At 37.1% G+C, this 13,985-nt stretch overlaps 1 protein-coding gene across 1 annotated transcript in view; it reads right to left on the reverse strand.

The window, feature by feature from the left end:
• The window catches only part of wls (Wnt ligand secretion mediator), a 79,257-nt gene that overhangs the window by 50,994 nt on the left and 14,278 nt on the right, over positions 1–13,985 (reverse strand). Inside the window, exon 2 of the mRNA XM_063064191.1 lies at positions 1,090–1,365. Within this exon, the coding sequence (XP_062920261.1) occupies positions 1,090–1,365 (276 nt within the window). The remainder of the gene's footprint in view (positions 1–1,089; positions 1,366–13,985) is intronic.

Here is a 13,985-nt window from a genome sequence, read left to right on the forward strand (position 1 = left end):
CATTGCTTCAACAAGGACCCTCACTCTGTCTGCCACAACAGCCAGGATCTCCCAGTGGCAGCCATTTTAATTCCACTTCCCATTCCCACACTGATACATCTATCCACAACTCCTCCAATGCCAACTTGAAGCTAGATACAGTTAGACGGACAGCACTTCATATTCTGTGTTGGTAGTCTCCAATTCGAAAGCATGGAGATCTATTTTTAAACTTCTGATAACCATTCCCCTCTACCACCCCTCCACTCCAATTCTCCCTTAATCTACTAATCCAATCACCCAATCACTTTCCATTTCCCATCTGCTCAATCTGCCCTTCACCCACACGTCCCTCCATTTGTTCCCCTCCTCACTTTTTTACATTTATTCCATGGTCCACTATTCAGAATTCATTTTCTTCAATTCTTTGTCACTTCCACCTACCACATTCCAGCTTCCCACCCTTGCCTTCCCTTATCTACTTATGTTTCCCCTCTCACTTTGATTTACCTATGAACTACCAGCTCTTGCTCCATTTCCTTCCCTCCCCTACTCCCCTTTTTCTTTCCAGTCCTGGTGAAGGGTCTCAACCCAAAATGTTAACTGTCCTCTTTGTCCCACAGATGCTGTCTGACTTGCTGAATCCTCCAACATTTTGTGTGTTACTCTACTGTAGTTTCACAATAGGGGAGGGGGGTCATTCATTTCAATTGCAGGCATTGAAGAATATCTTCTCTTAAGGGAATTGTAAGCATATTACATTCTCTACCACAGAAGGCTGTAGAGGTGGAATTGTTGAATTTACTCAAGGCCAATTTTAACAGCGCTTTAAAATACAAGATATTTAACGTTCACAATAGAAGAACAAAGAAAGATGGTGTTGAGGACAACACTAGGTCAGCCAGTTTAGGAAGTTGACTAGTCTACTAATTTTCCTTCACTTTCCATAAATCAAATATCTGGAATCTCAGTGGAATAAAATTTACTCCGCTTTTTAAGTACAGCACGACCACCCTGAAGAAAGAACATCAAATTAACATTTAAGATCCAATTGTCATACATATAATATGAAAAAAATATATGTTCCTCCTTTCTTGTGCTGGAACTTACCTATTTCGTTGTCTATTTGAAATTCAATCTCAAACTGCAAAACCACCAACAGGAACTGAAACCAAGAGCTCATCTCCCAGTTTTGATGTGGGATATGCGCGGCAAACACAATATCATTGGCTTCAATCTGTTGTTTCATAGCTTCAGAGAACTCCTGGATTTTCTTTTCACATTGGTTGGGACCCCAAGGCATGAACCATCTGGACTTCTGATGATGTTTCCTGACGTCCACACATTTCGTTGCAAGGTATTTAATTCCTGTAGTAGGACGTGGAGCTGAAAAATTTGAACCAGAGTACATGATTAGAAATATGTTTAAGTTTGTATTAATTTCACCTAATTTTCTTCCCAAAAGTACAAACCCCACTTCCAGAAAAGTTAGGATATTTTCCAAAATGCAATAAAAACAAAAATCTGTGATATGTTAATTCACATCAACCTTTATTTAACTGACAAAAGTACAAAGAAAAGATTTTCAATAGTTTTACTGACCAACTTAATTGTATTTTGTAAACATACACAAATTTAGAATTTGATGGCTGCAACACTCTCAACAAAAGTTGGGACAGAGTTAAAATAAGATTGAAAAGTGCACAGAATATTCAAGTAACACCGGTTTGGAAGACTCCACATTAAGCAGGCTAATTGGTAGCAGGTGAGGTATCATGACTGGGTATAAAAGTAGCGTCCATCAAAGGCTCAGTCTTTGCAAGTAAGGATGGGTCATGGCTCACCCCTTTGTGCCAAAATTCGTGAGAGAATTGTTAAAACGGAACATTTCTCAATGCAAGATTGCAGAGAATTTAGGTCTTTCAACATCTACAGTATATATTGTGAAAAGATTTAGAGAATTCAGAGACATCTCAGTGTGTAAAGGGCAAGGTCGGAAACCACTGTTGAATGCGTGTGATCTTTGAGCCCTCAGGCGGCACTGCCTAAGAAACCGTCATGCTACTGTGATAATTATAGCCACTTGGGCTCGGGAGTACTTCGGAAAACTATTGTCACTCAACACAGTCCGTCGCTGCATCCAGAAATGCAACTTGAAACTGTATTACGCAAGGAGGAAGCCATACATCAACTCTATGCAGAAACGCCAGCGAGTTCTCTGGGCCCGAGCTCATCTCAGATGGACTGAAAGACTGTGGAACCGTGTGCTGTGGTCAGATGAGTCCACATTTCAGTTAGTTTTCGGAAAAAACGAGTGTCGAGTTCTCTATGCCAAAGATGAAAACGACCATCCAGATTGTTATCAGCGAAAGGTGCAAAAGCCAGCATCTGTGATGGTATGGGGGTACATCAGTGCCCATGGCATGGGTGAATTGCATGTATGTGAAGGTACCATTGACTCTGAAGCGTATATTAGGATCTTAGAGAGACATATGTTGCCATCAAGGCGACGTCTCTTCCCGGGACGTCCATGCTTATTTCAGCAGGACAATGCCAGACCACATTCTGCATGGGCTACAACAGTGTGGCTTTGTAGACACAGAGTGCGTGTGCTTGACTGGCCTGCTGCCAGTCCAAATCTATCTCCTATTGAAAATGTATGGAGCATCATGAAGAGGAGAATCAGACAACGGACTGTTGAGCAGCTGAAGTCTTATATCAAGCAAGAATGGACAAAATTACCAATTGCAAATCTACTACAATTAGTATCCTCAGTTCCAAAGCGATTAAAAAGTGTTATTAAAAGGAAAGGTCATGTAACACAATGGTAAACATGCCTCTGTCCCAACTTTTGTTGAGTGTGTTGCAGCGATCAAATTATAAATTTGTGTATGTTTACAAAATACAATTAAGTTGGTCAGTAAAACTATTGAAAATCTTTTCTTTGTACTTTTGTCAGTTAAATAAAGGTTGACGTGAATTAACATATCACAGATTTTTGTTTTTATTGCATTTTGGAAAATATCCCAACTTTTCTGGAAATGGGGTTTGCACTTTGTGATCTGTGGCTCCATACACTCCAGTGCAATGAAGGAAATGTTACACTTCTTCACTTGGATCTTTAACCATTTAGTTTAAATTTACGTACATATCCTTGATCCTGTTATTTATAAAAATCCAGCTATCCTAAACCTTCCCTGCTCCAAGGAGAACATCCCCAGATCCCATAGTCTATCTTCAAAATCAAAATCTCTCATCTTTGGGACAATTCTGGTAACTCTACTCTGCCCCCTCTCCCAGCTCTTCGCATCCTTTCAGGAATGACTCTACTCAAGTCACCTGACCGGTTTTCAATTCAAGTGAAAAATGTAAGACAAGGCAATCTGAGGGACATCTCTATAAAGAATCATCCAATCCTCAGCCAATACCCACATTAAAAGAAACCTGATTTATACTAGCCATCTTCCCTCTTTCCTTCCAGATTAGATGAGCCTCTTTTTCTTTTTAAATCTTTTTATTGAATAAGTATACAAAAAGGTAAGCCATATAGACACTAATACATTGTTAGAATATAATAAAATTACAGAAGATATTAATACAAAAAAAATACTACAAACAATGTAATTTAAACATAACATACCAAGGTAACATAATAGTATACTAATTTTATATATATATATATCAATGGAGAAAAAGAAACCCCCCCCCAAAAAAAACCCACCGTGCAACTAACTAAAAGCAACGCAAAGCAATGGGCTAACTTGGAACCAAACAGTTAAACTTAAAATCACGTCCTCAATCCCGACCTCCATTAAAAACAGTGAAAAAAACAAGAAGGGTATATATTACATTAAATGAAAATATTGAATAAAAGATCTCCAAGTCTGTTCAAATTTAAATGAGGAGTCATAAAGATTGCTTCTAATTTTCTCCAAATTCAAGCATAATATCGTCTGAGAAAACCAAAAAAAGGTAGTTGGAGCATTAAGCTCTTTCCAATGTTGTAAGATACATCTTTTCGCCATTAAAGTAAGAAATGCAATCATTCTACGGGCTGAAGGGGAGAGATTACTGGAAATTTTAGGTAGTCCAAAGATAGCAGTAATAGGGTGAGGAGAGATATCTATATTCCATACCTTGGAGATAATATTAAAAATGTCTCTCCAAAAAGTTTCCAAAGTAGGGCAAGACCAAAACATATGAGTTAAAGAGGCTATCTGCCCCGGACATCTATCACAAAAAGGATTAATATGAGAATAAAAACGCGCTAACTTATCTTTGGACATATGTGCTCTATGAACGACTTTAAGTTGAATTAGGGAATGTTTAGCACAGATAGAGGAAGTATTGACTAATTGTAAAATCTGCCCCCAGTCATCCACAGAAATGGTAAACCCCAATTCCTGTTCCCAATCTACCCTAATCTTATCAAATGGAGCTTTCCTAAGTTTCATAATAATATTATAAATCATAGCCGATGCACCTTTCTGACATGGATTAAGATTGATTATAGTATCTAAAATGTATGTAGGACGAAGCATTGGAAAGGAAGAAAGTATAGTACTTAGAAAATTTCTAACTTGTAAATATCTAAAAAAATGTATTCTTGATAAGTTATATTTATTAGATAATTGTTCAAAAGACATAAGGAAACCATCTAAAAATAAATCCAAAAACCGTGAAATACCCTTAGTCTTCCAAATTTGAAAAGCACGATCCGTAAAAGAGGGAGGAAAAAATGTTACCTAAAATAGGAATCGTTAACCCAAATTGATTAAGATCAAAAAATTTTCTGAATTGAAACCAAATACGCAAGGTATATTTAACTATCGGGTTAGACACCTGTTTAAGGCGTTTCCAATCAAAAGGAAGAGAGGAACCTAAAATAGAGCCAAGTGTAAAACCCTGAACAGATTGTAATTCCAATACTACCCATTTAGGAATGGATAGTATATTCTGGTCCAGTAACCAGAATTTCATATGTCGAATATTAATTGCCCAATAATAAAATCTAAAGTTAGGTAATGCTAAGCTCGTAGCTTTCTGTAAATGTATTTTACCCAGTCTCAGGTTTTTATTCTGCCAAATAAATGAAGAAATTTTAAAGTCAACTTTGTCAAAAAAAGATTTTGGAACAAAGATTGGTAATGCCTGAAATATATATAAAAATTTTGGCAAAAAAAAAACATCTTAACTGCATTAATACGACCAATCAAAGTTAAATATAAAGGAAGCCATTTAGATGAAAGTTGAGTAATATGGTCTATTAATGGTAAAAAGTTAGTCTTAAATAAATCTTTGTATTTACAAGTAATTTTAATCCCAAGATATGAAAAATAATTATTAATCAATTTAAATGGAAATTTATAATATAAGGGAAGTTGTTTATTAATCAGAAAGAGTTCACTCTTACTAAGATTTAATTTATAACCTGAAAAAAGACCAAATTGTGCTAATAACTCTAAAACAGCCGGGATGGATTTTTGAGGATTAGAAATATATAAAAGTAAATCATCAGCATAGAGTGATAATTTATGGGACTTTAAGCCCCAAGTTATCCCAGTAATATTTGGAGATTCTCGAATGGCAATTGCAAGAGGTTCTAATGCAATATCAAATAATAAGGGACTAAGAGAACAGCCTTGTCGAGTACCTCGAAAAAGAGGGAAAAAAGGTGAACTTAAAGAGTTAGTACGGACCGAGGCGACAGGAGAATAATATAAGAGTTTATTCCAGGATATAAATTTCAAGCTGAAATTAAACCTTTCAAGCACCTTAAATAAATAAGGCCATTCTACTCTATCAAAAGCTTTCTCGGCATCTAAAGAGATAACACACTCAGGAACATTTTGTGAGGGAGTATAAACGATATTTAACAGTGTACGAATATTATAAAAAGAGTAACGACCTTTAATAAAACCCGTTTGGTCTTCCGAAATAATAGAGGGAAGTACTTTTTCTAATCTATTTGCTAATAACTTAGAAAAAACTTTAGAATCAACATTTAATAAAGATATTGGTCTATAAGATGCACATTGAGCAGGATCTTTATCCTTCTTTAATATTAAAGAGATTGACGCTCTATTAAAGGATTCAGGAAGTTTACCAAGTTTCAATGAAGCCTCAAAAACCCTACAGAGCCAAGGGATTAATGAAGGAGCAAAACATTTATAAAATTCTACGGTAAACCCATCAGGGCCAGGAGCTTTCCCCAAATTCATAGAGAAAATAACATTCTTAATCTCATCCATGGTAATAGGAGTATCTAACATAGAAGCCATATCCTGTGAAATCTCAGGGAAGTCTAAATTATCTAAAAAATCATTCATATATTTAGAATCTCGAGGAGACTCTGATTGATATAAGGAAGAGTAAAAATCACAGAAGGTTTGATTAATCCCCACATGATCAAGTATTAGTTGATCATTTTGGTTATAAATCTGATTAATTTGAGATTTAGCATAATTAGACTTCAACTGATTAGCCAACAGTTTACCAATTTTGTCACTGTGTACATAAAATTCACTTCTTGTTTTCTTTAATTGGTTTACAATCGAGGACGAGAGTAATAAACTGTGTTCCATTTGAAGTTCAGTTCTTTGTTTATATAACTCCTCAGAAGGAGCTATAACATATTTCTTATCAATTTCTTTAATCTTGTCCACAATTACCAACTCCTCCTGCTTCTGCTTCTTCCTCAAAGCAGCAGAATACGAGATAATCTGACCACGAATATAAGCTTTAAAAGTATCCGAAAGAGTGTTAACAGAAATATCCTCTGTATGGTTAATTGTAAAAAAAAGATCAATCTGTTTATTCATAAAGTTAACAAAGTCCGAGTCCTGAAGCAACAGCGAATTGAAACGCCATTGTCTATTATTTTGTATATTGGCCAGAATTTTAATAGAAAGCTTAAGTGGAGCATGATCCGAAATGGTTATAGAATCATAATCACATTTAATCACTGAGGGAATAAGATGAGAATCAATAAAGAAATAATCAATTCTTGAATAGGAATGATGAACATGTGAAAAAAAAGAAAAATCTTTTTTCTGAGGACGCAAAAAGCGCCAAATGTCCGTCGACTCAGAATCAGAAAGAAATGAATTAATCAAAGTTGCAGATTTATTAGGTAAGGTCCGTAAAGGAGCCGAACGGTCCAAAGCTGGAGACAAACAGGTATTAAGATCTCCGCCCCAGATCAATGAAAACTCATTCAAATTCGGAAACTGATTAAATAATGATTTATAAAATTCCGGACAATCCATATTAGGAGCATAAACATTAACCAAAACTACTTTTTTTATTAAATAGTAAACCACTAACCAATAGAAATCTACCATTCGGATCAGAAATAATATCATGCTGTATAAAAGTAACTGAGGAGTCTATAAAAATAGAGACACCTCGAATCTCAGCATTGGAGTTCGAATGAAACTGTTGTCCCTTCCAGAATTTAAAAAAACGTAGTCTGTCCCCCCTCCGCACATGGGTCTCTTGTAAGAATAAAATTTGTGCTTTAAGTCTCCGGAACACTTTAAAAACTTTTTTCCTTTTAATAGGATGATTAAGACCATTAGTATTCCAGGAGACAAAATTAATAATAGACTCCATAAACCCTAAAGTCAACCCACAACAAGGAGGATTGACGATAGGCTTGACCCACGAACCCGGAGAGGGAACAGAACATACAAGAGATACCGGGAAGAAGAACGCAACCAATACTTCAATAATGTATATAGCCCAAGAAGAAAGAAACTAAAAAGTGAAGCCCCTCCCACCACCCCCCCCACCCCATGTCCCCAAAGCTAAATCTAACGCAGACCAGCCCGAAAGAAGCAAGCACTAAAACTACCCCCATGACTTCCGGTATACGCTCCCTAAAAAAAAGTGTAAATATAAAAAAGATCAGCTGATTATAAAACAGTAAAAGAATAAAAAAAGATAACTCAATTAAAATAAACACATAACAGAATAAAAGCCAGAAAATATATGAAAAAAAACCGCAATAAACCCCAGACCCATGAATAAACAGAACAACAAAAAAAAAGATTATTAACATAAACTAGTTATAAAAACCTACAAAACAAAATAGATTTAAAAAAAAACACTACAAAATTTAAGGCCACAAAGGAAATACGTAAAATGACAATAAGGAGGTAACCATCCAGAATCCCCTGGGAAAAAGAAAGAAATGACGCAGTTAAAAAGAAAGTTTAGCAACCATATTAAGTAATCAAAAATAAACTTTTCTGCCCATATAAGGCAAAAAAAATTAAGACCGACAAATTCACAGCCTCCGATCAGCGGAGATAGTTAAAAAATTACAATTAAGATGTTGAAGGTGAAAATTGATCCAAATAACTCTGGGCATCCGATGGAGAGTCAAAAAAACGGAGGGCTCCATCCAACGTACGAATCCTTAGACGTGCAGGGTAAAGCAGCGCTGGTCTTAAATCCATCTTGTAGAGTTCCGACATCACAGATCTGTAATGAACCCGTTGATCCCGGATTGGTTTACTGAAATCTTCCATGAATTGGAATTTAAGATCCAGAAAATCAATGAAACCCTGAGATCGAACGAATCGAAACAGTTTCTCCTTGTCTTGAAAGTAATGAAACCGTAAAATAACATGTCGAGGTCTATCTGACCTAAGTGAGTATGATGGAACTCTGTGAACACGATCCAATAACGGTGGTTGGTCAGGAAATACAGTAGGAAATGCATCTTTTAAAAGTTGAGAAAAATACTTCATAGGGTTATCAGATTCAACAGCTTCACGCACCCCGATCATTCGTAGATTCTGCCGTCGCATTCTAGATTCTAAGTCAGAGTTTTTAAAGGTCAGAAAATCAAGTTTCTTCTTCATTACATTAATTGTTTCTTCGATTTTCCCCATCTTAAGCTCACTTTGTTGTGTGGATTTTTGAAGATCAGATATAGCCGACTGATGTTCCGTAATAGATGTTTGTATCTTATCCATTGAATCGGCAATTTTCTGGAAATGAATTGAAATTTCCGCACGAATCAGCTCCGTAACAGAGGTCGAAATTTCCCTTTGAATTAACTCCGATATAGCTTTCAAAGTCACCGGTGGTTCAGTCGGAGGGAAATCGGTACCTTTCGGTTTAACCGGAGGTTTGCCATCCTTCCCGTTTTTCCCATTCTTAGACATAGCAGACCTTAAACGCATCCAGTTATCGAAGAGCCCAATTTGATTCAAAGTATTGTAAAAGTTGATGCCTTAATGGTTAATTAAAATATAGCTGATCAGAAGAAAAAAAACTCAGAGGTAATGGAGCGAGTCAAGAACGCGACTTCACTCCATGAGCGCTACCGGAAGTCCCCAGATTAGATGAGCCTCAACCTAAAAATTTCCCTCCATACATGCTGCCTGACTCAAAATAGAAGGATGAGATGAGGATAGAGACGAATAGAGATGAGGAGGAATTTCTTGAGCCAGTGGGTGGTGAACCTGTGGAATTCATTGCCACAGATGGCTTTGGAGGCTGAAATTTAAAGCAGAGGTTGTTAGGTTCTTGATTAGTAATGGTGTAAAAGGTTATGGTGAGAAGGCAGGAGATGGGGTTGAGGGGGAATATAAATCAGCCATAATCAAATGCTGGAGCAGACTCAATGGGCCAAATGGCCTAATTCTGCTTCTGCTGAGCTTCTCCAGGACCTTTGTGTGGCGCTTGGATATCCAACATCTGCAGTCTATTGTGCCTCCAACAAAATAAAGTGTAAGGTAGCAACCAACTTCGCCAACCAAAACCTGGGTAGTTACTGAGAAAAGCAGTTATGGCTTAAATGGTACTTTAACAGTTAACTCAATGAAGGAAGTATGGGTCTTAACGTCTGATCCAAAAATCACAGGAATACCTTCAACAACTAGCCAATCTAAAACTGAGTGGAAGAGCAAAGCCCTCACTCTAAAGGCTGTGAATCTTTGGAATTTTCTACTCCATAGGGTAGTTAATTCCCATTGATTGTAGTCAATGGAATTCCAATTTCTATAAATGATTTCATAAGATATTTCATAAAACTTGCTTGCTACATCTGCACAAGGTATAAAGAAAGGGCTGCTTAACAAATAAAAAACAGCAAGACTAAATGGGTCATTTATAGGTCGAGTGCCTCGGGAATTGGAGCTTGACACCTCAGCCTTGAAAACAGGAAGAGATCAAGTAAGCATACAAGGTTTTGAGATAGCTTTTTAGAAAGATGTTGTGATGATGCTTCCCCTTTTTAGGGAATGTTGAACTAGGGAAGTACGCTGGAATTTACAGGGAAGTGAGAACAAAGATTATCCATGATCTCTATGAATGGTGATGAAGTCCACTTCTTAGGCTCTTAAACTTCTTCTTCACCACTTCCATTTTGTCCATTAATATATTCCTCAGACCTGCCTACTTGACCAAAACATTTGGCTGTTTGATGCAGCATTTCCTTGAGGCTTCAGGTCAAATGTTTAAAAGCACCAATGTGGTGCTGTATATGAACTTAGCTACAAATAAAGATGTGCCACAGATATAGAATTTTCTCTCTGTTTCATAAAAACAAAATAATACTGAAATTTCTTGAAACCCTTGAATTAGTAGAATGATGAGCAGTTATTAGGAAGTTTGGTAAAGGATACAGGCAGCAAAGGATTGAGAAATTGTACTGCCAATTAATTTAAGAAAATGTGTAGAGAAGGAAAAGAAGAACTTCCCATTTATATCAAACTTTAATTTAGGGGGATAAAGAGATAAGGGACTTGAAAACAAACAAACAAACTGCAATTCTGAAATATAGCACTGGTATGAGGTCAAGTTACCTACTGAGTTTCTGTAAGGGCTGACTTATTGGAATTATTGCCACTTCCCAAGTTTTCCCTCGATTCTTGTCTTCTCTATCAGTTATTTCAAGCGAATAAAGGAAATTGCAAACCAAGTTAAAATAAAATGTCCTTAAAATACCTTTCAAGTTAGATAATATCGCTCAAGAGAAAAGTGATGGTATTGGTGTTTGGGCATAGAGCCTCTTAATCTTGCCCCATCCAAACATTTTAAATTGGTTACACTACCTCCTTATAATAATGTTTTCTATGTTCCAATCACTGCTTTGTGGTGGTGACAATGGGGGAAGAGCCACCAATGGTGGAGCCAGCAATTAGATCCTCTACATGTCATGCTAGTGTAGTAGTTAATGCAATCACTGCACAGTGCCAACAAGCACCAATCGGGATTCTATTCCCACCAATGTCTGAAAGGAGTTTGTGTCCACATGGGTTTCCCTCCAAGTGCTCTGGTTTCACCTCACATTCCAAAGGCACGTGGTTGGGGTTAGCAAGTTATGGGCACACTACGTTGGTACCATAAGCATGGCTGCCCTCAGCATAATCCTCGCTGATTTGATGCAAATGATGGACTTCACTGTATGTTTTGATATACATGTGACCTATAAATAAACCCAATTTAAACTTCTCTCACTACATTTAATCTCCAATGTGATTATGACCAGATCATCATTACTAAGTGATATTGATTTAGATATAAATGTTGGGCAAAGCACCAAGGATTACTCTACTACTCTTCAAAATTAACACTTGCATCCAACTGAGAGGTGAATGGCTTATCTATAAAACCACAATGCACTGAGGTGGCTGCCCACGGGTCCCTGCTCAAGTTGGATGGGAACTAGATCTTCTGATCCTCGAAGTACTACAGGTCAACCACCTCAAGTCTGGCCATCAGTAACCCAGTTCCACTGCTGGTTCAGACATAATTTTCACCGACCTAATTTCAAATCTCCTACGTCGCTGCTAGTAGAATCAGCTGTTGGCAAGGTCTTTAAAAGAAGTAAGTTGTTTCTATGTTATTCTGCATTTATTTATATAACCTGTGCTTATCTAGCCCCGGTCACGTTGTCATTAAATAAAGGAAGTGCTTCATGTGGTGTAAAGCATAAACACGATAAAGATAAAGTGGAAGTTCTGAAAAAGCTCAACCCTGGTGTGTCTGTAAAAAGCATGTGACTTGTATAGCATTGGCTTTTCCATGATATAAAGAAACAAAGAATAACCTCCCACTTTCAGAATAACTCTACTTAATTGTACAATCCAACTTTTTACTTTGGAAGTGGCAATAACCAACCTTCTGATGCAAGTACAGTGGCTATAAAAAGTATTCACTCCTCTTAGAAGTTTTATTGTTTTACAACATTGAATCACAGTAGATTTAATTTGGCTTTTTTGATACTGATCAACAGAAAAATACTCTTTTGTGTCGAAGTGAAAACAGATCTCTACAAAGTGATCTTAATCAATTATAAATATAAAACACAAAATAATGGATTGCACAAGTATTCACCCCCTTTAATATGACACAACAAATCATCATTGGGGCAGCCAATAGATTTTAGAAGTCACACAATTAGTTAAATGGAGATCTTGGCTGCACACAGGTCTCCAAAAACAGGTGTTTCAATTGACTGTAGTACACCTGTATCTGGAAGTTCCAACTGCTGGTGAGTTAGTATCCTGGCAAAACTACACCATGAAGACAAAAGAATACTCCAAGCAACTTCGCAAAAAGATTGTTGAAAAGCACAAGTCAGGAGATGGACACAAGAAAATTTCCAAGTCACTAAATATCCCTTGGAGTACAGTTAAGTCAGTCATCAAGAAATAGAAATAATATGGCTCAGATGTAAATCTGCCAAGTGTAGGCCGTCCTCAAAAACTGAGTGACTGTGCAAGAAAGGGACTAGTGAGGGAGGCCACCAAGAGACCTATGACAACTCTGGAGGAGTTACAAGCTTCAGTGGCTGAGATGGAAGAGAATGTGCAATCAATAACTGTAGCCTGCATGCTTCACCAGTCACAGCTTTATTGGAGAGTGGCAAAGAGAAAGCTACTGTTGGAAAAAAAACCACACACATGAAATTTTGGCTAGAGTTTGCCAAAAAGCATGTGGGAGACCCTGAAGTCAGCTGGAAGGTTCTCTGGTCTGATGAAACCAAAATTAAGCTTTCTGGCCATCAGACTAAATGCTTTGCTTGTTGCAAGCCAAGCACCACACATCATCAAAAACATACCATCCCCCCTGTGAAGCATGGTGGTAGGTCCATCATGTTGTGGGGATGCTTCAGTGCAGCAGGCCTGGCAAGGTTTATGAAGGTGGAGGGCAAAATGAATGCAGCAAAAATACAGAGAAATCCTGGACGAAAATCTGTTGCAGTCTGCACAGGAATGGCTTAAGGTCAAAGTTAATGTCCTAGACTGGCCAAGTCAGAGTCCAGACCTCAATCCAAAAGAGAATTTGTGGTTGGATTTGAAAAGGGCTGTACAGTCATGATCCCCATGCAGTCTAACAAAGACTGAGCAATTTCTTGAAAAAGATTTGGGAAAGATTGTAGAGTCCAGATGTGCAAAGCTGACAGAGACCCATCCATACAGACTCAAGACTATAATTGCTGCTAAAGGTGCATCTACTAAATACTTGAAGGGGGTGACTACTACTTATGCAATCAATTATTTTGTGTTTTATATTTGTAATTAATTTAGATTACTTTGTAGAGATCTGTTTTCACTTTGACACAAAAGAGTCTTTTTCTGTTGATCAGTATCAAAAAAAGCCAAATTAAATCCCCTGTGATTCAATGTTATAAAACTCAAAAATTTCCAAGGGTGGTGGGGGCAAGTACTTTTTTTTATATAAGCACTATAAATACAAATACCTTGTCAGGTATTTTGCCTTTACTGTACTTTAATAAATTTCACAGTTTTTCATTTGTCATTTCTTTATTATACAACTGGTGCTATTTACAGGGTATTTTAAAGGAAAGGTGACGTGATTATCAAATGGGTTAGGTGTTTATTTATTTAATCCTAACCCAACAACCTGTAATTTGTCAAAACCACAGGGTGCTTTAAAGATAGGGTGAGGTGATCATCAAGTGGGTTAGAGGTGTTTATTTAATCGTTACCCAACCACCTGTGATTCGGCAAAACCACTAATAC

This window comes from Mobula hypostoma, chromosome 12 (assembly GCF_963921235.1).
Source record: "Mobula hypostoma chromosome 12, sMobHyp1.1, whole genome shotgun sequence".
Lineage (NCBI taxonomy): Eukaryota > Metazoa > Chordata > Chondrichthyes > Myliobatiformes > Myliobatidae > Mobula > Mobula hypostoma.